Raw genomic sequence first — 26,037 nt, 5'->3', positions numbered from 1 at the left:
AATTTTGGTCTAAATTCCATCCATGAACTTGTTGGATTGCAGGATAAAAAAAAAAAAAAGACTTATAAAGTTTGTTTTCCTTTTCGTAGAATTTTGGCCGGAGAGAGTTTGAATTGATATGGGCCTTACTTAAATAGATTGTGCAATAACCTAATGATTAATATTTAAGAGTTTGATCTGGCTAATTTTCTAGGTGGACATAAGTACCGATGCTCAAGGAAAGATGGATGGTGCTATACTGATGAGAAAGAATTAAAAAGAAACACTTGGAAGAATCAAGGTAGTATCTATGCTTTGTTTTGGAGATAAGAAATCAAAGAAACCCAATGCCAACTCTATTTTTCAGGAAAAAAAATCTTTTGGCCCTCTCAAATCTACTTGATTTGCACATGCACTCCCTCGTCTATAAAAAAATTATAATATATGTGTTGAAATGTGATACAATTGTCCCTCAACCCCTCAACATCCTTAATATCGTGCTTCAAAAGTCCAAGATGTCCCTTAAAAATTTGCTACTTTAAGTAATTCAATAGATATGCCGGTCAAATATGTATAAAGCGCTATGAATTGGGCATGTATCCCAAATGCAATGGACGTTGCAAAAAAAAAAAAAAATAGCAAGCAAGCTGTCCGGACTCAACTCCATTTTGTTAGGTCGGCTACCAAGGCTGATTTGTTAGCTAATTAATAAGTAAACACCAAGACGTACGCTTCATTTATCCTATTGATTAATATGTTGGTTCGTTTGTAATGACCCTTAAGCATAATCAAGAGAACACGCACAAACTTTGAGGAGAGAGAAGATTTAGATATATGTACTTTAAGCTTCACATGTATCAAAATATGCTAGTCAACGATATGCACGAACTTTGTGTGATAGGTGAAATCCTTGGCCATTTGATCCAAGTGGAATAATGCATGAGGATATTGTCATCAATATATCACAAAAAAGGATCTTAACTATGCTCAACTTTATCTACCCCCAGGCCCCAGGTTAGCTCTTCAGTAGCTAAACACAGCCTAAGCGACGTCTCCTAATCTAGGTCTGCTAATATAACATAATGACGATTTACAAGAATATAGCTTACACCTTCCATTATCCAACTCGGGATAAATAGAAAATATATTGTGAAAAGACATAGGCTATATATTTTACCATGTCAAACTGTTAACAAGATATTGGGAGAGTAAAGAATTTCATTCCAAAGGTTAGTACTTTCCGTGGGTAATCGCGAACAAATTATAGAAGATAAAATGTTTAAAAGGGAAGGCTGGTCTGGACTCGGTCCCATTATCTCTCTTACGTATTACAAGTCTCTGTCCGGTTTATTTGGGATGTCCATGGCATTGGCTCAATCTCCAGCCCCCTGCTAACTATGTAACTATATATGTAAGCATCACGATATAGGAGGTTTCTTTTTTGTATCGTAGACAAATAATCCCTGATACCATAGAGCTATGATGAAGTCATTCAGGTACTACGCTGAACGACGTAGATGGTGAGCATGGATCTTTTATTCTATCGAGCTTATGGGCTGAAACTATGGCCCACATCATTCTCATCGAGGCTTGTCAGTTTACATTCTCAGCCAACACAAGACTGGACTGGCCAATGGTCTTGGGCCAGAAACAAAACTCCGTCGGCCCACCATAGATGGCTGTGAATGTGGGGAAATCTTCGTCTCCTGTAGCATGCAAGACGACTTTACAGAATACATCCCTCTAAGCTAAGATATATAATATAGGTCTAAATTTAGAGACCAAGCACATAGCACCCTCACTATATTGTACTCCACGGTCAGTTGCCTGCTATAAGGACTCGGTCGAGTATATCGGTGAGCAGCTGGGGAGCAGTTAGCTGAGGGCAATGCCCGGACTCAACTAACTCCAGCGACACCCTTCCCTTTATCTTGCTCTGCATGTAATATGCCACAATCATCGGGACTACGATGTCATCGGTGCACTGAACGATGGTGCATGGCACCTTTACCTTCTCAAGGACGTCACTGAAGTCACTCATGAAGACCATTCTCGCCACAGACTCTGCTATCTCGGGCCTCATCCTCAGGAAAACCCATTCAAACTTTTCGATGGAGTCGGGATGATCTACTCCAATGAGGGGTGGGGAGAAGGTTTTAACCCATGTCCGGAAATTGGATTCTATGGCTGTGAGTATTTCATCGACTTCCGTCCTCTTCAACGTACCCTCCTTCGTATCCTTCTGCGTTTAAGTACCTGCGAGCAGAAGAATGACAGGATCAAATAGTTGGAAGACGTAAGTGAAGCAAACTAGTGGATGTGGTTCGAATGGATCTGGGCCATCTACTTTCTCTTGGGTCGGACAGGGTCTCGGCCTGATTTGGGCTATTAATGGGCAGGTCGAAATGGCCGAAGTACTGTTGTTTAAGCCGAGTGACTTGGACATTGGCCCATCTGGGTTAGGTAAAGGTTTGGTGGTAGAAGCCTACTCATGGATCACATTTTTGACTTGGACCAAAGATAAATTTGTTGAGCTCTTTTAGTTTGCTAAAAAAGGAACAAGTAAAATACGGCCCGGACTTGGAAATACATTGTCAAATCTAAGAAAATAAAAATGAAACATAAAAAACAAGGTTGAATTGTATCATCTCTACATATTAGACGATCCCCAAATTATCCCGACAATAGAGACCCATATTCTTCTAATATATAAATGATGTTCAAAATAGGCCTTAAATTATTACATTGATCGTTTTTCATTTAGGATTCATTTAATTCGCAGAAAAAAAAAATTCATTGAAACATTTTTTTTCTGAAAAGCTAACGTCTGAAAAATGATTTTTGCATGTTTGGTTGATCATGAAAAACTAGCATGTTTCAAAGCGGCTTATGTTTGGTTGCGCATCTACCATTTTAAGAAAGTTATTTAAGGACCTAATATTTCCTTAATAAAGAAAAAAACTTATCTCATTCTATTTTAAAAATTGAGTGCACTTTTGAAATATATATATATACATCAATATCAGCCTGTGGGAATTGGACTTATCCATATCCCATATAGGTTTTCCTTTATGAGAATCTTATTTTTATAGAAAAGTTATTTTTCCAATATCCCTTTGCTTTGACAAGTCCAACTAAATATAAATTATTTCTTTATTTTTTTATAGACCACACTTTTCTTCTTTTTCTTTCCGCAAACTAAACAGAAGAGGAGTTATTGTCACACTAGACATTATAACTGATGGTAAATTTAGCAACTATCTTTCCACAACCCTACAATAATTGTGTAAGATTTTGATGGCCACATATGTGGAAAATCTGGTGCGGATGAGATCGAGACCCTATGCCTTTTCAAGGAACCAATATTTCGGATTTGGCTACTCTACTTCTGCAGTATTTTTAATAAAATCAAGCAATAATCTAGCTATCCATTCTTTAAAGATATACTAGAAAATAAAATGGCAATACAAAGTATTTGTTCTTAATCAATGGAAAAATTCATTATCTCCGATGGAAAATGAAGCAATAATGAGTTTTCGTTCCCCTCTATGCTTACCATTTGTAGAATAGGCTGCGCATCATGCCTCAGGATGCCTAGATTTTTTCTTTTGGTAAATGCGGCAATTCATATAGCTCTAACTTGAGTACATCCTGCCAAGTCGTGGAAAAGTAAAGAGTACAAAGAAGAGGCAATCTCTCCTATAGATATCTACAGAAAATCTCCGGAGTGCCGGCGACGAATGAGGCAACCCAGTCTGCTGCCCTGTTCATCTTCCGAAACACATGTACTGCCCGCAGACTACCCATCTCCTGAGCCAGCCTACGAGTTTCTCTGATGAGAGGATGGCCACCACGATATCTATCCACACCTCGGATCCAGTCAATCACCACAGAGGAATCCTCCTCAAGGTACACCCTCTCGGCTCCAAGAGACCTCCTCGCATATGACAATCCCTCCCATGCAGCCCGAAGCTCTGCTCCTACAACAGTGATCCCAGGTGTGCACCGACCCCCAGCTGCTACTAGCCTGCCAAAGGAGTCTCTGATCACAAATCCAACACCTCCAGCTATACCATCCATCGATCTACTACCATCGAAGTTCACTTCGAGATGACCAAGGGGTGGGGCACCCAAGAAACAAGGGTGAACCTAGGCACTAGAATAGTGGAAAGAGTGCCTCAGATGTCTCTGGCCATCTTAGTAGTGAACAACGCGGTAGCTGCAGTGACCTCCCTTGCCTGCAATACAGCTCTATCTACCAGCAGCCTCGGAAGTGACCTTCTACCCTCAAATATGCCTAGATTTTTACTCAAATGCAAGTTTCATGCATTTTGAGGGCACAATATGCAGCATGCATGCGACAATGCGTTCGACAATTAACTCAAATAGCAAGTGTCAGCCAAACTTGTTTTATACACACACTTCATTTACATTTCTCTAGAGATAGGAAAAGATATCCATAGGCGTGTGAGCAATTCTTCTTTTTTATTATTATAAAGAAAGATACATAGTTTGAGCAATTCATAAATATGAGATAGAGGAAAAAAATAGGGTGTGCTCGAGAAATTCTCACCTAGGAGATGCTCCAAGGAGAACGAGCTGAGCGAAGAGGTCAGGCCTCTTAACGGCCGCGATGCATCCAATCATGCCGGCCATGGAGTGTCCCACGAATATTACTTCTCTTAGGGGAGTGTTTGGTAACCCCAACAAGGTCACCATGGTGATCTAAGATCTCCAGTCATCCGAATGGTGGGGTGATTTGATCCCAGTGATCTAAGATCAATGTATTTGGTAGGCCATGGTCGAGTGATTAAAAATTTCTAGATATCCATAAGTAACTTGTTTGGTATAGTACAGAGATCTAAGATCACCGACCACATAATACCACAAATACTCTTGATATATCTTAAATGGATTTTTTATGTGTTTTTAATTCTCATGAATCAAAAATGTAAGTCAATATGCTAATTCTTATAATAGCTCTATAATTTTGTCACATATTCTACTTTTATCAATATATTAATTATTAATATATTCTATAAAAATATATTTATTACTCTATAAATTATTAACCTTATAAAAATATGTTATTTTTTCATTATAGAATTAATATTTTTATTTATACTTATAATAGATTTTTTAATACTAATAATTATTTTGATTAGGAAAATAAGGTAAATAGGAGTAATATAGTAAATATTTTCATTATAAAATATAAAATATATTAATATATTTCTACTATAATTTAAAATTATCCTTCAATAATAATGGGATAATAATATGATTAGTAATATATTATAATATAATATATATCATTAATATAATATATAATATCAACATAATATTATATATATATATAAAACATTAACATAATATATTGATGGTATATTGATATATCAATTTTTCTGCTAAATTGAGGAATATTTTTGTCTTTAACTTTCACCCCAGGATCATTGCTCTGGAGTGATCTTAGATTTCTGACATCAAAGACAAGTATCCCATCACCAAGTTGGACAGTGATTTGAGAAGTGGAGGTGATTTAGGATCACCGTGGTGCAACCAAATGCGGTGATCTCATCATCTCTACCCACATTATCTTTGATCCTGAGACGATCATCCCATACCAAACGCCTCCTTAAGTTCAAGTCATCCATGAGAGAGATGAGATCCTCGGAGAAGGCACCATCGGAAGAATACCTCGAGGTGTCGAAGTCAATAGGGGGTTCGATGGAACCTGAGAATCACCGTGGTGCAACCAAATGCGGTGATCTCATCACCTCTACCCACATTATCTTTGATCCTGAGACGATCATCCCATACCAAATGCCTCCTTAAGTTCATGTCATCCATGAGAGAGATGAGATCCTCGGAGAAGGCACCATCGGAAGAATACCTCGAGGTGTCGAAGTCAATAGGGGGTTCGATGGAACCTGAGAAGCTCCAATCGAACACTACGACTCGATACCTTTGGGCCAGGTCGGGAAGGACGTAATCCCAAACAGATTGGCTGCGTCCATACCCATGCGCAAGGACCAGAGTTTGCCCGTCATTCCCAATGATCTTTGCGTTCATGGCTTCTAAAAGTATGGAGACGGAGGGAGGAAGGGGGGGAGGGCAAGATGATGACGACGACGATGATAGCCATGTTGTGCCTTGGGACCGCATATGTAAAAGGAAGACTGTCATCCGTTATGAGTCTTATGACGACCGCATGAGAAAGATTACAACAAGTTATTTTAGAACATTTTTCATTAATTATTAAGCAGTGAAAAAAAATCTGACTATGTCCATTGCCCTTGGAAGCATTGATCGATACCAAAATTTTTCTGGTCATTGATTTGAAATTGTTGAGAGAACATTTAAAATGATTGCCAACCTGTGATCTGTAAACAGAGCCTGAGAGCCACCCTTGCGATAAATTTATTGAAAATATCTTTTTTGATATATAAATTCATCATGTGATTTTATTATTATATATATATATATATTAAAAAAAAGGGTAAGCAAGAGTTTCCTATGGAAAGAACATGATGGATACCAAAGGAAGCCATCCAGGAACGGGTAAACGCAGGGACCACAGGATTCATATTCCTTGGACATACGTCATTGTAGCATGTGGTTCGTCCTTATCCCTCGGCATATCCTCCAGACTAGGGGTGAAAGCGGACAGATTACAATCATGCGGATTCGTTTGTATTAGAAATAATTTAAATATAGATAAAATTTGAGTACTCTTTTGACAAAAACGAGAAAATAACTACCACACTTTGAACAGGAAAACATCTTCACTTAAAATCGGGAGCCAGGAGGGCGGCTATCTATATCTATAAAAAAATGAAATGTACTTGATAGGAGGCAAAATGGATCGTCCAGCCTACATCAAAGAAAGGACACCCAATTTCGGCCAAATGAATACCAACGCCAACCGAACGTGTTCTCAGTCTAGCCCAGAATCAACTTGGCCTCAGATTCTGCCAAAGGCCCCTTCAACCTCCGATATTCGCCAACGCGCTCCGGCCAAGCTCGGGGTGCCCCCCTCCTTATTTGCCGATGCGCCCCGACCAAGCTCGGGGCACCTCTTCCTCTTTATTCGCCAACGCGCTCGACCAAACTCGGGTGCCTGCTTTATTCGCCGACGCGCCTGACCAAGCTCGGGCGCCCTCTCCAGTACTGCACCCCGGCCCTCGACCTTGGGGCGTTCCGCCAAGTACATCCCAGAACCCAGAATGATAGGCTGGTCTCAGCACCCGCCTAACCAGCCTCTCGATGAGCTCGGCCTCGCCAACAACTGCACCCATGTACGTCTTCGCCCTCCTACGAGACTATGCGCTGTGACGCCACTACGCCGTGCTTCGCCTATCAGCCCACAACAGCCAAGGGCAACGCTTTACCATCCCCCAGGACGGACTCCACTGCACGCTGCAAACAAGCTTAAGCTGCACGCCACTCCCACTCATGATGGGAACGCATGCCCTACTACGACTATCAATATTTCACCATTTCTCAGGGCGGACTCCACTGCACGCCACAAGTAAGCTCAAGTTGCACGCCACTCCCTCTCATAATGGGGACGGGCCATACCTTCGCCACCTAAGCTCTTCTATTAGGACTATAAAGGATCCCAACAGGTAATGCCTAGGGAAAACCTTCAGGGTTGAATCTACAAAACTCCACACTAACTTGAGCGTCGGAGGATCCTCACCAGAAACACCGGTGAGGCTTTGTGCAGGTACGCCGCCGGTCGTAGGAGGTGGCTCTCCCCGTCTTCTTCTACACTTTCGTAGCTCTCCCGACTCCTCTGGTGTGGTCACCCTCGGGCCAGGTTTGAACCACAACAGTACTATAGATAGACAACTATCCGATATGTTTTTGAATATCTAATTTTATTTGTAATCCTATTTAATTTTATATAACACATATAAATTTAAGAAGAATAATGATCATATTATCATACTATTAACTTGATTTAACATTCACTTAGTAATATTTTTGATTCTGTAGTGATAATATTTAATTATCTGATTTATATATGTATTTATATATATATATTTGGCATTCAATTTGTATTGGTATTTGTTTAAAATAAATATGGATATTAATTTTTACATTTGATATATATATATATATATATCGATATTCATCTCATAAAATAAATATACTGATTTGAGGCTTACTCAAGATGCATGCATCCAAAGGTGGGAGGACCCACCATGATGCCCCTGGCAAAGAAAATGAATCTAACTGTTGCCAAAATTATTCAAGGAAGTGATCTACCTAATAGATGTCGTTCTCGAGGGTGTCCGGATGCTTGACCATGACCACGGGTACCGGAGAATAAAAGTTGTATTTGGAATAATGTATGGGAGTAGGTACTCACACAAGATTGAATCTTTGAACATGATTATAACTGACACGAAGAAAATTTTACATCAAATTGCCCAGAGCTGCAGAGCAGCACGAATCCATTAGCTCCCTTTTTGTTTTGCATAAATATTTTATTCTCGCCCAGTCAACAAATTAGACTAGGAAGACACCATAATTGATTGTTGTTGGGCGGAGTTACAGCTGCCTGGAGGGCATCCGGCATGCGAGATGTGTGTTGGGAGTCAATAGATTGTGCATTAAGGGAGACTCTGCTACGGTGATTGACTGGATATGGAGAGTGAATAGATATGGTGACGGTCACCTTTTGATTCGAGATACTCGCAGACTGTTTCAGAAGATGTTAGCTGTCCAGATTAGTCATGTGTATCATGAGGTGAACAGAGCTGCGGACTAGGTCGTCTCATATGTGGCTCGTCACTTTAGAGACGTCATCTGAACGAGTCTAGTAGGTGTTCCCTATTTGATGCATTGTTTATTTTTTCTTGATTTGGCAGGATGTACTCAATCTTGATTTATTGAAAATGAAATGCCGGCTTGATATAAGACAAGACTATCCGATCCAAATAGAGCAGAATTTATCCAATCCACAAAGATTTCGGAGCGGACATGAATGGTGCTCGACTCGACAAAATTTCCTGGCTAGAATTTTTTTTAAAATTTTTTGGTAAGTCCTGGCTAGATTCAAAACTACTGACGTCCCTGGTGACGCCTTCCCTAGTCTCACTCAACAAGAAGCCGCGCCGATCCGAAGTCGAGACCGCTCGCTATATATCACACACTCGAACCCCCGAAATCCCTCGCCAAACTCGAAAAAGAATGGAAGAGCCAACCCAACAGCACTTTCTGCTGGCCACCTACGCGGGCCAAGGCCACATCAACCCCGCCCTCCGCCTCGCCACCCAACTCGCCCGTACCATCCCCGGCGCCCGCGTCACCTTCTCCACCTCTGTCTCCGGCCACCGCCGCATGTTCCCGTCCGCCGCCTCCGACGGTGAAATCTCCGACGGCCGCCTCTCCTACCTTCCCTTCTCCGACGGCTACGACGACGGCTTCAAGGGCGGCATACCCGGGTTCAGCGATTTCATGGCCCAATCCAAGCTCCACGGATCCCGTAACCTCTCCAACCTGCTCGGTGACCTCACCGCCCGCGGCCGGCCCGTCACGTGCCTTATCTACACCATCCTCTTACCGTGGGCCGCCGACGTGGCTCGCGAACACGGCATCCGGTCTTTCCTACACTGGATCCAGCCCGCCTTCGTCTTCGCCATCTACCACCACTATTTCCACGGCTACGAAGACCTCGTCGCCTCCAATCGTGGGGACCCGCTATTCCAGGTGGAATTCCCGGGACTGCCCCCGCTCCGAATCCGGGACCTCCCGTCTTTCCTCACCATATCCGCCGACGATCCCTTCTACCATGTGTTCCTCATTTTGCGCGAGGTATTTGAGACGGTGGATCGCGAGAAGACCGAGTCCCACAAACCGAGGATTTTGGTGAACACTTTTGACGCATTGGAGTCTGATGCCCTCTCAGCCGTTGATGCGATGCATCTTCTCCCAATAGGGCCGTTGCTGCCGTCTCCAGAAGAGACCCCATCCCATGGTGATATTTTTCAGCTGGATGGGAGGAGGTACATGGCGTGGCTGGACTCCAAGCCGGAGAAGTCGGTGGTGTACGTGTCGTTCGGGAGCTTGTCCGTTATGAGAAAACAGCAGCTGGAAGAGATGTTGAACGGATTAGAGGAGTGCGGGCGGCCGTATCTTTGGGTTGTTCGGAAGGACAACCGAGGAGAAGGAGTCGAGTTGGAGAAAGGAGAGAAGGGGATGGTGGTGGAGTGGTGCTCTCAGGTGAAGGTGCTATCCCACCCTTCGGTAGGGTGTTTTGTGACGCACTGCGGGTGGAGCTCGATGCTGGAGAGCTTGGCGTGCGGCGTGCCGATCGTGGGAGCCCCGCAGATGTCGGACCAAGGGATGAACGCGAAGCTGGCGGAGGAGGCGTGGGGGACGGGGGTGAGGGCTGAGGCGAACGACGAGGGAGTGTTTGAGGGGGCGGAGTTGCGGAGGTGTTTGGAAGTCGTCATGGGGCAAGGAGAGAAGGGGGCGGAGATGAGGAGGAAGGCAACCAGGTGGCGGGACAGGGTGGAAGAGGCCGTCGCCAGTGGAGGGCCGTCTGATCGGAATCTTCGGGCATTCGTGGAGGAGATTGGGAAGGGTGCGTGAACATTTTGGATGGACGATAACGACAATTGGATAGGACGTACGAGACGGTTCTCGTCTTGTTATGTGATGTCGGTTGTGAGTTCGAGCTTCGATACCACGTGAAAAAAGTTCCGGCATAAGCATTACGTTTAGCTCATTGTTAATCCAAATAAAATCATGCTATAATATTTCCAAATTCATATAGATAACGGATCGAATTTATTTTGATACTATTTATAGCAATCCAAAATTTTATTAAAAAAATTAAAACAAAAAATATTATTTAAATTTTTTTATTTTATATAAGTGTCCAAAAATTTTCTAACGAGTAATTAATGTAAAACTAAACATATGCTCAGATTCCCACACCAACAACAATAGACGATCATTTTGTCGGAAGCTTAGGAAGTCATCTAATTAGAATATTGTGGCAGAGAGTCATTGGCTCAGAATTTTTTAGGGGAGGGTGTTGGAAAGAGCCAGAGCTGGCCTAATCCTTGGGCGACTTAGGCTCTGACCCAAAAAAGGCCTACCGTGGAAAAGGCCTCAGAATTTCGTCTTAGGCCGACCTACTGCAAGAAAAGCCTCAAAGACAAAACGACCTTAGGATCCCAAATATATTAGGCCGTTCCTGGAAAGAGCTGTAGAAATGTATGGATCAGTGACATAGAAGGGTAGGATAAATTGTTGCTCCAAACACAATACATCGATTGATTGTGGAGTTTAGAATAATCCCTGAACGATTTTTCAGTCTAATGGTATATTGTTGAGCTTTCCCTTATGAGTTATGAGCTCAAAAGTTTGGTGAAGTTGACATATCAGTTGCCCCCAAGAGAGAGGCAGTGTCCACTAGAATGGATATACATTTTAATAATTATCCCACCTACATCCATACTAGAATAAAGATAAAATAAAAAAGAGTTCAAACATCAATATCCTAAAAGCAATGAACATTATACAATTTGTACATATGGCAAATTTTTATTGGCAAAACAAAATTCTTGATAAGGCTTCTGTTTCATTTAAACGAATCCCATCTAGATGCACTGGATGCAAAGTAATTGGTTATATTTTGAAGCTGACATCGGGTACCAAGAAAGGAGTTCAAGGCCATAAGAAGAATGTTTATACCAGAGAATCACCGATCTAGGGTTGCAATTTTGGACAAGGCTGGCTGTCCCATGATTTGCTCGACCCAGCCCACACTATAAGAATGTTGGGCCAATTTTTCACCTGATTGAAAATCAAGCTGAACTCGGGTTGAAGATTTGAGCTAGATAACCCAACCCAACCTAGCCTGACACTTATATAGCATGTATATAAATAAATAAATAAATAAATAATAAATAAATATATATATATATATATATATATATATATATATATATATATATATATATATATTATCTATTATAAAAGTAAAGAGATTAGCTGTTTAAGAAATTATTCTTTTAAGCAACAATTATATGTAAATTATTTGTACTGATTTGGAATTATAAACATGACAATGAAAGAGGAATGTGAATGTTCTTTTCTTGTAATTTTTCATTTGTTACTAATTTGGATATTTTGAGGTGCTTATTAAATATACATAAAAAAATCACCTTCTAGCTGATGCTTTGGTAATTTAATATTGAATAACTTTTTTTTTTCTTTAGACCGGATGCTTTACATAATTCTAGAGTGCATGCAACGATAAATATAATATCCCGAAAATAAATGGGTAGAATTGAGGAAGGCCCTTATAGCACTGAGCTAGCATGATCGACAACACAAGAGATGAATAGGTATCTCGTATCCTACCTCTGTAGAAATTCAGGAGATAACGGTTTTGAAGTTTCTTTTCAGTATGATCTTATGATCCGTCCAGATAGAAAATAGTTATTGCACATACAGAATGCTCCCATACCACCTCCTATTCAGCCTAAAAAACCATCTAGCATCCTGCCATTACAAATTCCGATTTAGAATTCCGAATGAGAAATCCTGCTCCATCAACTTCTCCCGATGTCCTTGCACGCATAATGCCGCAATTTTTCCTTCTCCCTATATATGGAGGATGCACATCCACTCCCGTGTTGCCTTATTCCTCTAAAAGATAGCCTGGGGGTGTTTACCTATCGGAGGTGTGCTGGCACGGCAGAGAGTGAGGAATCCTGTTGTCTGTGTGACGTGCCCGGCGGAGGTAGAATTCATCTACCATGCTCTCTTCGGATGCCCACGGTCCAGTTAGATATGGAGATCTACTTCGGCTCACCCGACCAGTGGCAGATGTGGGCATCCACCGAGGTATTTCTGTGGTTCCTAGAGGCCTCGGCTCGGGGGTCCGAATGTGAGGAGAAACTTGTGCTGCCTACCTAGCCTATTATTGCTGGCTGGATAGAAATGCCTAAGTCTTTGAGGGTGGCGGCCTTCACCCGAGGGTAGTGGTGGCCCGAGCGCTACTGCATGCGGCGGAGATTACAAGCATCATCGAATCATCACCTACTGGGTTGGCGAGGGATATTTAGAGCTCCCATTCTGCTCTTGCAGCATCCATGACCGTGTTCGTCTTCTGGGTGCCTCCACCCTCTAGTTTTCTTAAAGTGAACTTCGATGGCAGCGTCGCTAAAGATGGAAGAGGCGGAGGTGTGGGGTTCGCCATTAGGGACCATGATGCCAGACTGGTGGCAGTAGGAGGTCGCGCAAATCTTCGACTCGTCAGTGGTGCATGTGTGCCGAGCTCTGAGCTATCTGGGAAGGTGTCTCCTATATATGTGAGACGGATACTGGACGCGGACCGTCTCCTCCTCGAAGGAGACTTGGCCACAGTGATTGAGTGGATCTAGGATCGGAGCTGCTCAGTCGAGGATCGGCCGCTGCTCCATGATATTCGTAGATTACTGGGAGAGTGCGACTCCCATCAGACTATGCACGTATATCGGAAGACGAATAGTGCAGCAGACTGGATGGCTTTCTTTGTGACTTACCAGTTTAGAGGCTTCATCTAGGTAGACCATGGATCTGTGCCAATGCTTTTATGTAATATTTTATTTTTTTGACTTTGTTGGTCGCGTTCACACCCACCGTGCCCGCGCGTGTGAGAGTCCCGCAACAAGTCTGCATGGTCGAACCAATCTTTTCTACCACGTGGCAGGAAAAACTTATGGTATTGTCCATAAAATGGACTCCTCTGTGGGAGTCCCCAGTCCCCATAGCATCTAGCATTTTATTTTGCCCTCGCCTGACACTTTTCGAATTTGCCATGCAAGCAGGCGAGCACTTGGTCCAGCCGGGTCATGAGCAACGATTCCTTCTGCCTCGTCACGTGAATGGAATTCCAGATTTTTCCCCTCGAAAGGGCAAGTTCACTATTGCTTTGTTTCATATTCCTTTTGAGATGAACTTTGCTTCACACGCTCAAAAAAAATAAAATTTTAAAACTCTCACTTTGTTTTACTGAATTAAACAAATAATTTCTCTAGGAAAACGCTCGAGAAATAGCAATCATGTTGTCTTCGGCGTCTTTTAGTAGGCTCCTCAGCATGAAACTTATCCGTTTCCATAAAAGGCCACTTCTTTCGATAAATTAAGCTACAATTCCTGCACTGCGCAAAACATTGCCTACCTAAAAACAGAAAAAAAACATTTGCAATGCATTCCAAGCTCGTCACCATGAACCGGCAGCGGCCACTGCACTTCCTGGTGGTGACCTACCCGGTCCAAGGCCACATCAATCCCGCCCTCCACCTCGCCACCCGCCTCATTCAGATCGCCGGCGCTCACATCACCTTCTCCACCGCTGTTTCTGCCCACCGTCGCATGTTCCCGTTCTCCGCCGCCCCTGACCAAGAAATAGAAGACGGTCTCATCTCCTACATCCCATTCTCCGACGGCTACGATGACGGATTCCACGGTTACCATAGCAGACCCGAAGTCGATAACTTCATGAGCCGATCCATGCAAATCGCATCGGAAAACCTCTCTACCCTCGTCGCCAGTCTCGCTGCTCGTGGCCGCCCCGTCACATTCATCATCTACACCCTCTTCTCGCCATGGGTCGTCGGTGTGGCACGCCATCATGGCATCCCCTCCATCCTCTACTGGATCCAGTCCGCCACCGTGTTTGCCATCTACTACCACTATTTCCACGGGTACGACGGTCTCGTCGCAGCCCATCGGAGCGAACCGCTCTTTACGGTGAGATTACCAGGGCTGCCGCCACTCCATATTCGAGACCTCCCATCTCTCCTCACCATCTCCGCCGACGATCTGCTCTATTCTAGCCTCACCACCGTCCGACAGGTATTTGCGGCTGCTGATAGCGAGAAAGCCTGGCCCAGGCCAAGAGTGTTGTTGAACAGCTTTGACGAATTGGAGGTCGATGGACTCGCCGCCGTCGACGATGAGGTGGACGTCATCACAGTAGGGCCGCTGCTCCCATCCGAGTCTACACGAGATAAGAATGCAGAGAAGCTAACCTTGGCGGCCGATCTCTTTGAGCCCGACAGGAAGGCGTACATGGAGTGGCTGGATACCAAGCCGGAGAGATCAGTGGTGTACGTCTCGTTCGGAAGCCTGTTCGTCGCAAGGAAAAAGCAGCTGGAGGAGATCTTACTGGGGTTGAAGGAGTGCGGGAGGCAGTACCTTTTGGTGGTGAGGAAGGACAATCGAGGGGAAGGGGTTGAGCTGGTGGAAGAGGAAAACGGAATGGTGGTTGAATGGTGCTCACAGACTAGAGTTCTCTCGCACCCGTCAGTGGGGTGCTTCGTGACTCACTGCGGGTGGAACTCGTCCTTGGAGAGCTTGGCCTGTGGGGTGCCGACGGTAGCGGTGCCGCAGAAGTGGGACCAAAGGATGAACGCGTGGATGGCGGAGGCGGCGTGGGAGACGGGTATAAGGGGCGAGCTTAACGAGGAGGGGGTATTGGAGGGGAGCGAGTTGCGGCGGTGTTTGGAGGTGGTAATGGGGGAAGGAGAGGTGGGAGTGGAGATCAGGAGGCGAGCAGAGATATGGAGGAACAATGTAAGGGAGGCCATCAAAGATGGAGGGTCATCGGATCGCAATCTCAAAGCTTTCGTGGAGGAGGTCATCAGAAAAGCTGCTGAATGAAGGCGGCGGCTGATTGACAACGGGGGAGAGATGTTGGGACCAACGACATTATTTAACCGCATTGTATGGTAAACCTGATTCCGAGATCGCTGAAAATTCAATGCCAACTTTAGGTCACGTAGTTACCTTTTTGGGTGGGTTATTACCTCCGTTATTCAATGGTACACGTGGTATGTTTTACTGCAATAATGCAGTCAAAGATCTTAAAACATCTACCTAGATTCCTCAGTTTTCAGTTTTGTTGTCCCTAAATCCTAAACTGAGGTTAAAGTTCCATCGGTGAGAACAGAATTTGATGGGGTGACGGAGTTAAAGAAGAACTGGTCTCCTTGGAGATTGATTTGCAAAAAATCCACTTGCCAAAAAAATTTCGATTGGGAACTCTCCAATATCTAAGCCAGAAGGATAGGCAACAGTATAGAAAAAATAAATCTTTTAGAATGAGTCTTTGAATGAGCTTACTTGAGAACCTTCGAGCTATTTTTTTTTATGAAAGGTAGCGTATTGATCTGTTACTTGATTTGGTGTGACATTTTTTTAATGCAATGTAACGGTCAAATGCACATTTACAACCTGAAAACCGTCTCGAGTGAACAGCATGCGGCAGTAATTACGCCCATTGTGCATTAGCTGCAGTGTTTCCATAACTGTATGTTATTATTAGTACGGCCACAATGATTCCTTGGTTTTTAGCGAAGTTGTTCACCTTGACTAATAGCGAGGGTAAGGTAGTCGGTTTAATCCGATGTTGAGATGTTGAATATTTCTTGCATTAAATTTAATATTTTTTATTTTGGATAAAAATAAGAAAGAAATGGGCGATAATTTTTATTTACGGTAGAAATAAGAAAGAATTCGGAGAAAGAAAAGGAAGACAGTATTGTCAAGACTGTTGTGGGTCCGATCCACGAGAATACTGCAGAGATGCCATGGTCACATGCCTCACTGTAAAAAGAAGATGTAAATTATGCAAGTCACAGGGCGACCATACGAGGCAAGGCGAATTGGACCTGTAGCAACCCAGTCATCACCCAAAAAAAAATAACCAAATAGTATTATTTAATTTTTTTAATCTTATATATGCACTCAAAATTCACATAGCAAATAACTGATGTGGGACTAAACAGATGTTCGCACATATCTTCAGCTTAAATATACCCAAATATATGGGTCTTCAACTCAAAATATATCCAGATATATGGTTCCTCAGCTCAAATATACTTAAATATACTTATGTTGCAGTATACTCTAATCCACGTATATAGGTCATAGTTCGGATTCGCTTTAATACTATTTGTAGTAATCCAAAACCTCACTCAAAATGACTAGCTATGTAATATTATTTTTATTTTTTGATTTTGTATAGGTATTTAAGTTATGTTCGGTGAATAACTAACGTGAAAATAAATTGCGCCCGGATGGTCCTTATAGGACCAACAAGTTTGACCCGTGACCAATGAGAGAATCAGAAAGGTGACCGTCTCCTACTCCCTGCTTGTCTTTTGGACTTTGGAGTTCGTGAGGCACGTGCAGATAGGTGGGCGATTGAGGTTGCGTGTTCCGTTGTTCTGTATATTTTACTCGTAATCTCCGGAAGCACTGCATGACTTACCCCAGGCGTACCTAGAATGACCTCCAAATCAAATTTTCGGATGCCATATACGGAATAAATGGTGCATTAAGGGTTTTATTATGCATTTTATCTCTAACAGTTCCCTGAAAACCAGATCCAGATATGCTAACGGGTACACCAATGGAAGATATTATATTCTGTACCGTACGACGGCGCACCATGTCTATCCCAAATATCCGTTTCTATGATGATACAACGAGATTAGCATTTGATGAATGTGGCTCTCATGAGCAAGCATATATGGTTGGTATTGTGCATCGCCACATGATATAGAATATAATTTTTTCACAATAAATATACATAAAATAATTTCTTACACCGTCGGTATACCATGTGGCTGGGCTCAATGTCCGTTAATTTATTTTATTTTTATTGGCTTCATTCACCCTGCGTTTGTCTTGATAATTGATACATCAAGTGATTGGCCAGATGCAAAGTCATGTCGGAGCACATGGAGCAGGATATAATTTCTCCAGGTACCCTCAGCATTTCGGTTGAACAGATCAAACACGATGACTCAAGAACGTGTAAGTGATATATATACATATATATATACATATATATACATATATATATATGTATATATGTATATATACATATATATATATATATACATATATATATATGTATATATGTATATATACATATATATATCTATACATATATATATATGTATATATGTATATATACATATATATATATATACATATATATATATGTATATATGTATATATACATATATCTATATATACATATATATATATATATATATGTATATATGTATATATACATATATGTATATGTATATATGTATATATACATATATGTATATGTATATATGTATATGTACATATATGTATATGTATATATGTATATGTACATATATGTATATGTATATATGTATATGTACATATATGTATATGTATATATGTATATGTAGATATATATATGTATATATGTATATGTAGATATATATATATGTATATATGTATATGTAGATATATATATATGTATATATGTATATGTAGATATATATATATGTATATATGTATATGTAGATATATATATATGTATATATGTATATGTAGATATATATATATGTATATATGTATATATATATATATGTATATATGTATATGTATATATATATATATATGTATATATATATATATATATATATATATATATATATATATATATATATATATATATATATATATATGTATATATATATATATATATATGTACTTTAAGCTTTACATGTATCAAAATATATATGCTGGTCAACGATATACAAGAAATTTGTGTGATAGGTGAAATCCTTGGCCATTTTATCCAAGTGGAATAATGCATAAGGATACTGTTATCAATATATCACAAAAAAGGATCTTAACTATGCTTTTTGCAATTAAATACCACTTCTCCGTCATCTCAGCAAATGTGTGGTTAATTGTGCAACAGCCAAAGAACACTTTAACCAGTCCCGTAGTTAATTGGTTAAGGGGTGGTTACTGTTGCTCAACTTTATCCACCCCCCAGGTTAGCTCCTCAGTAGCTAAACACAGCCTAAGCGACGTCTCCTAATCTAGGTCTGCTAATATAACATAATGACGATTTACAAGAAGATAGCTTACACCTTCCATTATCTAACTCGAAACAAATAGAAAAAATATTGTGAAAAGGCATAGGCTAAATATTTTACCATGTCAGACTGTTAACAAGATATTAGGAGAGTAAAGAATTTCATTCCAAAGCTTAGTACTTGCCGTGGGTAATCGCGAACAAATTGTAGAAGATAAAATGTTCAAAAGGGAACGCTGGTCTGGACTCGGTCCCACTATGGGCTCGTTTGGTTCGCAGGAAAAGGAGGGGGGAAAGTGTAGTCAACGGGAAAGTAATGAAATGCCTCTTGTTTGGTTGGAGTTTTCAAAGGAGAGAGATGGGAAAGTTACTTTCCCATGGAAATATGATTCCCACATTTCATGGGAAAGTCTTTCCCATGAGAAACATGGGAAAGTTACTTTCCCATGAGGTGGGAATTACTCCTTTTTTATTTTTTCCCAAAAAGACCCTTCAGCATTAAAGAAGCATTAAAGAGGCATTAAAGATCTAATTTTTATTAAGGGCATAATAGAAATTATACATAACTTTCCCAGGAAAGTGGATGGTCAACCAAACATAAGCACTTTGGAAATTTGTCACTTTTCCATGATTAACCAAACATGCCAAAAGTACTTTCCTAGGGATCCTCTTCCTAGGAATCTAATTCCCAGGAATCATATTCCTAGAAGAGAAAGTACTTCCCGCGAACCAAACGAGCCCTATGTCTCTTACGTATTGCAAGTCTCTGTCCGGTTTATTTGGGATGCCAATGGCATTGGCTCAATCTCCCAGCCACCTGCTAACTATGTAAGCATCACGGTATAGGAGCTTTCTTTTTTGTATCGTAGATGAGGAATCCCTGATATCATAGAGCTATGATGAAGTCATTCGGGAAAACTACGCTGAACGACGGATAGATGGTGAGCGCGGTATCTTATTCTATCGAGCTTATGTGCTGAAACCATGGCTCACATCATCGTCTCCTGAGGTGAGGTCACTTGGCTAGCTCATCGAGGCTTCTCGGATATCTCAACTATGTTAATTTCTCAATGTTCTGCAGATCTCTTGCTTTACCAATACCAAGACGTAACGTGTCACTGTTATCCCTCCATTAAATTGACACAAGCAAGTTCACCTCCGTGCAAACATAATTCCCGCTCTCTCGCCATCTTTCAAATTAAATCTGTCCATAAAATACTTGATGATGAAGCATGCAAGACGTCACTGCAGCATCTCGCCATCTCAGCGGCGTCGAAGAGAAGCTGGGTACGACATCACTGCTCACTTATTTGAAGGGAGATGTGTGCAAGGACCCAGGTAGTGCTCCCGATGATCAGATGGGCCATAGGTGATAGGCGTTCTGTTGATGTCTTTGAGGACAGTTGAGTTACTGAGATGCCTATCTATCGATTACTGGCCATGGTGGATACGGATAGGCTAGTTGGATATAGGGTCAGTAAATTGCTTTTTTCTGAGAAGGGCGGATGGAGGGAGGGGTTGATTCGGGAGACATTCGGGGAGCACTTGGCAGAGCGAATTCTAACTCTTCGCATTCCGTCTAGGGAGGAGCCAGACCGATTGGCATGGGTGCCGACAGAGCGATCCAGGGTACATGCCAGGGACCTCCGGACGCTGATTAGTAGAAAGCCAGCTCGACAGATGGATGGAGGTTGGATCTGGCGGATGCGAATCCACCTGCGGGTGGCCTTATTCTTATGGAAAGTGGCTTGGGGCTGCCTACCACCCCGGAGGATGTTAGCAGGGAGAGGTGTTCAGACTACTCCATTCTGCGAGGCTTGTTCGGACATTGAGGAGACAGTGACCCACGTCATCCTTAGCTGTCCTAAGGCAGCGCAGATTTGGGAGAGGTTGTCTGTTCCTCTTCCACATACATGGGAGTCAGTGAAGGATCTATTGCATCATTTACTGGAGTCTATGAGGAGACCTAGCACTGTCGAGAAGGGGATTAGAAGGGCATACCTGGCCTATCATATATGGTTGGACAGAAATGCGCGTCTCTTTGAGGGCAGTAGGTCGATTCCAAGGACGGTGGTGGACAGGGCTTTCGGCATGCTGCGGAGATCACCACGGCTACCGCGTCGAGATTCTATCAAATGGCTAGGGACATCTAGGATACCCGTTTTGCTGTTACAGTGCCCAGATTTGCCCTATTTTTGGGTGCCCCCACCTCTTGGTCATCTTAAAGTTAATTTCAATGGCTACAGGTCGAGGGATGGAGTTTACGGAGGAGCAGGCTTTGTGATCAGAGATCACCAGGGCAGGCTGATTGCGGCAGGAGGCTGATGCACCTCTGGTTTGACCGCTATTGAGGCGGAGTTGAGGGTAGCTTTGGAGGATATCTCCTATGCGAGGATGGTACGTGGTGCAGATGAGGTTTACGTAGAGGGCGACTCCTCTACGGTAATTGACTGGATACGAGTAGTGGATAGATTTGGGGATGACCACCCACTGATTCGGAAGACCCGCAGATTGGGTAGGGAGATAGATTCCTTTCATACAGCACATATGTATCGAGAGGCAAACAGAGCGGTCAATTGGGTTGCCTCCTTTGTTACTCGGCATTCTGAAGAGATTATTTGGACTAGGGATGCTGATGTCCCTGATGCTCTGTTTTATTTTCTTTCTGCTGATGTAGCTGGCTGTACTCATTTAAGAGAAATATGAAGCACCGTTTTACCCAAAAAAAAAAAGAAAAAAAGAAGCATGCAAGACCCCTTTGCAGAATACATCCCTCAAAGCCAAGTATAAGATATATAATATAGGTCTAAATTTAGAGACCAAGCACATGGCACCCTCACTGTATTGCACTCCACGGTCAGTTTCCTGCTATAAGGACTCGGTCGAGGATATCGATGAGCAGCTGGGGAGCGGTTAGCTGAGGGCAATGCCCGGACTCAACTAACTCCAGCGACACCCTTCCCTTTATCTTGCTCTGCATGTAATATGCCACAGTCATCGGGACTACGATGTCATCGGTGCACTGAACGATGGTGCATCGCACCTCTACCTTCTCAAGGACGTCCCTGAAGTCACTCATGAAGACCATTCTCGCCACAGACACTGCTATCTCGGGCCTCATCCTCAGGAAATCCCGTTCAAACTTTTCGATGGAGTCGGGATGATCTACTCCAATGAGGGGTGGGCAGAAGGTTTTAGCCCATGTCCGGAAATTGGATTCTATGGCTGTGAGTATTTCATCGACTTCCGTCCTCTTCAATCCTCCTTCGTATCCTTCTGCGTTTAAGTACCTGCAAGTAGAAGAATGACATGATCAAATAGTTGGAAGACGTAAGCGAAGCTAACTAGTGGATGTGGTTTACTGGTTCGAATGGATCAGGCCCATCTACTTTTTCTTGGGTCGGACAGGGTCTCGGCCTGACTTGGGCTACTAATGGGAAGGCCCACATGGCTGAAGTAATGTTGTTTCCGCCGACTCACTTTGGCCCATCTGGGTTAGGTTTAGGTCTAAATCTGGTAGTAGAAGCCTGCTCACAGATCACCTTTTTGACTTTGGACCAAAGCTAACTTTGTTGGGCGTTTTTAGTTTTCTTAAAATGGAATAAGTTAAATAGGGTCCAGAGTCGAAAAACATGGTCAAATCTAAGAAAAGAAAAATGAAACTTAAAAAAAAACATTGAATTGTATAATATCTACATATTAGGCGATCCCACAAATTATCTCTGCAGTAGAGGAACATATTCTTCTAATATATAAAAGATGTTCAAAATAGGCCTCAAATCATTACATTGATTGATTCATATTTAGGAATCATTTGGTTCACGAAATTTTTTTTTACTGAAATATTTTTTCTGAGAAACTGAGCATGAAAAAATGATTTTGGCATATTTGGTTGATCATGGAAAATTAACACATATCAGAGTAACTTATGTTTGATCGAGCATCTACTTTTTAAAAAAAGTTATTTGAGTACGTAATGTATCCTTAATAAAGAAAAAGATCTTATCTAATTTTATTTAAAAGCTTAAGTGCATTTTTCAATATATATATATATATCAATTTTCAACTTGTGAAAAATAGACTTGTCCATATCCTATATAGGTTTTTCCTAATGAGAGTCTTATTTTTATAGAAAAATTACTTTCCGGCATCTCTTTGCTTTGACAAGTCCAACTAAATATAAGTTATTTCTTCAATCTTTTTCTTAGACCATACTTTTGTCCTTTCTCATTCCGCAAGCTAAACAAGTCATTATAAATAGAAGAGGAGTCATTGTCACACTAGACATAGAATAACCGATGGTAAGACCCGTGAAAAATGGCGAGTCATAACATGCTAGATCCACATTTCCATCCATTCTTCTGTTACAACCTATCATTATTTTTGGTAAATTTAGTGCCCATCTTTTCACAACCCTGCAATATTTGTGTAAGATTTTGATGGCTCCATATGCGGAAAATCTGGTGTGGATGAGACCGAGACCCTTTTTTTTTTTTTCAAGAAACCGCCGTCGACCTAGAGAAAAATATTTCGGATTTTGCTATAGTATTTCTGCAGTGTTTCTGATAAAATCAAGCAATAATTCTGGCCATCCATTCTTAAAAGATATACTAGAAAATAAAATGGCAATAGAAAGTATTTGTTCTTAATCAATAGAAAAAATCATTATCTCCAATGGAAAATGAAGCAATAATGAGTATTTGTTCCCCTCTATGCTTACCATTTGTAGGATAGGACGCACATCATGCCTCAAGATGCATAGATTTTTACTCAAACGCAAAGTTTCATGCATTTTGAGGGCACAATATGCGGCATGCACGCAAAGATTTGTTCGACAATTAATTCATAAAGCTAAGTGTCACCTTTTCCTAGGTGATAGAAAAAGATATCCATAGGCGTGTGAGCAATTCTTCTTTTTTTTTTATTATAAAGAAGGATATATAGTCTGAGCAATTCATAAATATGAGACAGAGAAAGAAAAAAAAAAAAGAGAGAGTGCTCGAGAAATCCCTCACCTAGGAGATGCTCCAAGGAGAACGAGCTGAGCGAAGAGGTCAGGCCTCTTAACGGCCGCGATGCATCCGATCATGCCGGCCATGGAGTGTCCCACGAATGTTATTTCTCTTAAGTTCATGTCGTCCATGAGAGAGATGAGGTCCTCGGAGAAGGCACCATAGGAAGAATACCTCGAGGTGTCGAAGTCGATAGGGGGTTCGATGGAACCTGAGAAGCTCCAATCGAACACCACGACTCGATACCTTTGGGCCAGGTCGGGAAGGACGTAATCCCAAACAGATTGGCTGCCTCCATACCCATGCGCAAGGACTAGAGTTTGCCCGGCACTCCCAATGATCTTTGCGTTCATGGCTTCTAAAAGTATGGAAACGAAGGGAGGAAGGAAGGGGGCGAGATGATGATGATGATGATGGCCATTTTGTGCCTTGGAACCGTATATATAGGAGGAAGACTCATCTGTTACGACGACCGCATGAGAAAGATAACAACATGTTATTTTAGAATATTTTTCATTAATTATTAAGCAGTGAAAAATATCTGACTATGAATACAACCATCCATTGCCCTTGGAAGCACTGATATACCAAAATTTTTGTGGTCATTGATTTGAAATTGTTGATAGAACATTTAAAATGATTGCCAACTTGTGATCTGTAAACAGAGCCTGAGAGCCACCCTTGCGATAAATTTATTGGAAATATCTTTTTTGATATATAAATTCATCATGTGATTTTATTAAATTTATATATACATATATTTTTTTTAAAAAAAACAGTAAGTGAGACTTAGGGAAAGAACATGATGCATACCAATTGAAGCCATTATCACGGGTATCGGGGAATAAAAGTTGTATTTGGAATACTCTATGGGAGTAGGTACTCACGCAAGATTAAATCTTAGAACATGATTATAGCTGGCACGAAGAAAATTTTATATGAAATTGCTAAGAGCTGCAGAGCGGCACGAATCCATTAGCTCCCTTTTTGTTTTACATAGATATTTTATTCTCGCCCAGTCAACAAATTAGACTAGGAAGACAAGAGCCAATAGGTTATGTGCCTTTGACAAATCGTATGTCCATGGTTCCTATAGGGATGGTGATTTACTGCACCTTATTGAGTATCCGATCCAAATAGAGCAGAATTTATCCTATCGTAATCAATTTGGAGCATAAAATCTATCCTCAAATCTGATTCGGATATATATAATATCTTCATAAATCTTCCTTTCCATATAAAAAAATAATTGTTTTAATTCTATCCGACTTCTTCCATCTGGAGGCAAGAATGAGGAGGGTATAGATAATTTCTTCGATCCGTTGTCATCCCTAGATCTGCAAGAAAATCCAAAGATTCTCTTATTAAAAGAACGTTTGTCGAATCGTGCAATACATCAATCCATCTGCAACGCTATAAAAAGGTTTCTTTTAAGTTGTTTTGCTTGGAGACCAGTCAGCTGGCACTGTTTGTCCGTTCCCCGCACCCTCTTCTTTTTGGAATCATCTGGCCAGTGATACTGTTTGCATCCATACATATCCCCTATGGATGCAAACTGTATCTCCATGGTGTTGGAAAATATATGATGACCATCAAAATTCCAATTTTTCTTTCAAAATAGGGTTTTTTTCGCATGAATACCCTCCTAAATATCGGATTTTGCATGAATACCCTTCCAAAATTGATATTTGCATGTATACCCTCGTAAAACTCTGTTATTGTATAAATTCTCGTAATATAACGGTTGTTCTAACGATGTTAAAAAAAATCATATTTTTATTAATTAAAAATTAAAATAAAATTTTAAAATTATGCTATTGTTTCCGTCATCTTTTTCTGCTATCGGGACCGCGATCTATTTGCATGTCTACCCATTAAGGGTATTTTAGTTATTTTAATTTGAAACCATTAATTTTTTAACGTTGTTAGATAGTACGGATACATATGCAAAAACAAAAATAAAAAAAGAGAAGATTGGCAATATAAGTGTTTTTCGAGGGTATACATGCAAATATCAATTTTGGAAGGGTATTCATTCAAAATCCAATATTTAAAAGGATATTCATGCAAAAAAAATCCTTCTTAATATATGACTTGATGGGCTACGTAGTCTCATTAGTCACACTCCCATAATCACATCTTCTTGTGGACACTTAA

The 26,037-nt window shown here is 41.4% G+C and overlaps 4 protein-coding genes and 1 pseudogene across 4 annotated transcripts; 3 read left to right on the top strand and 2 right to left on the bottom strand.

The window, feature by feature from the left end:
* Positions 1-1,798: 1,798 nt before the first annotated feature.
* Positions 1,799-6,051, bottom strand: LOC103709786 (annotated as a pseudogene).
* A 2,944-nt stretch (positions 6,052-8,995) lies between these two features.
* On the top strand, positions 8,996-10,793 carry LOC103709727 (crocetin glucosyltransferase, chloroplastic-like). The gene has a single exon (XM_008795214.4). It carries the CDS (start codon positions 9,181-9,183, stop codon positions 10,582-10,584), a length of 1,404 nt encoding a protein of 467 aa, XP_008793436.2. The 5' UTR covers positions 8,996-9,180; the 3' UTR covers positions 10,585-10,793.
* Positions 10,794-13,896: 3,103 nt separating this feature from the next.
* On the top strand, positions 13,897-16,169 carry LOC103709726 (cyanidin 3-O-rutinoside 5-O-glucosyltransferase-like). The gene has a single exon (XM_039128671.1). It carries the CDS (start codon positions 14,197-14,199, stop codon positions 15,652-15,654), a length of 1,458 nt encoding a protein of 485 aa, XP_038984599.1. The 5' UTR covers positions 13,897-14,196; the 3' UTR covers positions 15,655-16,169.
* Positions 16,170-20,308: 4,139 nt separating this feature from the next.
* LOC120111464 lies at positions 20,309-21,193 on the top strand. The gene has a single exon (XM_039128512.1). It carries the CDS (start codon positions 20,309-20,311, stop codon positions 21,191-21,193), a length of 885 nt encoding a protein of 294 aa, XP_038984440.1.
* A 365-nt stretch (positions 21,194-21,558) lies between these two features.
* On the bottom strand, positions 21,559-24,600 carry LOC103709728 (strigolactone esterase D14-like). Its single transcript, XM_008795215.4, has 2 exons — positions 23,884-24,600; positions 21,559-22,158 (listed from the first exon to the last, which is right to left on the bottom strand). Exons 1-2 carry the CDS (start codon positions 24,231-24,233, stop codon positions 21,726-21,728), a joined length of 783 nt encoding a protein of 260 aa, XP_008793437.2. The 5' UTR covers positions 24,234-24,600; the 3' UTR covers positions 21,559-21,725.
* Positions 24,601-26,037: the final 1,437 nt, after the last annotated feature.

The sequence above is a fragment of the Phoenix dactylifera genome, chromosome 8 (assembly GCF_009389715.1).
Source record: "Phoenix dactylifera cultivar Barhee BC4 chromosome 8, palm_55x_up_171113_PBpolish2nd_filt_p, whole genome shotgun sequence".
NCBI classification, from domain to species: domain Eukaryota; kingdom Viridiplantae; phylum Streptophyta; class Magnoliopsida; order Arecales; family Arecaceae; genus Phoenix; species Phoenix dactylifera.
This window is presented reverse-complemented; position numbering and strand designations above follow the sequence as displayed.

Bases quoted from the DNA above. Each gene is read 5' to 3' on its own strand.
- LOC103709728 (XM_008795215.4), bottom strand. From the start codon at position 24,233: ATGAACGCAAAGATCATTGGGAGTGCCGGGCAAACTCTAGTCCTTGCG. The intron at 22,159-23,883 runs GTGAGGGATTTC...TTCTACTTGCAG, and splicing joins CTCCTTGGAGCATCTCCTAG to GTACTTAAACGCAGAAGGAT.
- LOC120111464 (XM_039128512.1), top strand. From the start codon at position 20,309: ATGGTGGATACGGATAGGCTAGTTGGATATAGGGTCAGTAAATTGCTT.
- LOC103709727 (XM_008795214.4), top strand. From the start codon at position 9,181: ATGGAAGAGCCAACCCAACAGCACTTTCTGCTGGCCACCTACGCGGGC.
- LOC103709726 (XM_039128671.1), top strand. From the start codon at position 14,197: ATGCATTCCAAGCTCGTCACCATGAACCGGCAGCGGCCACTGCACTTC.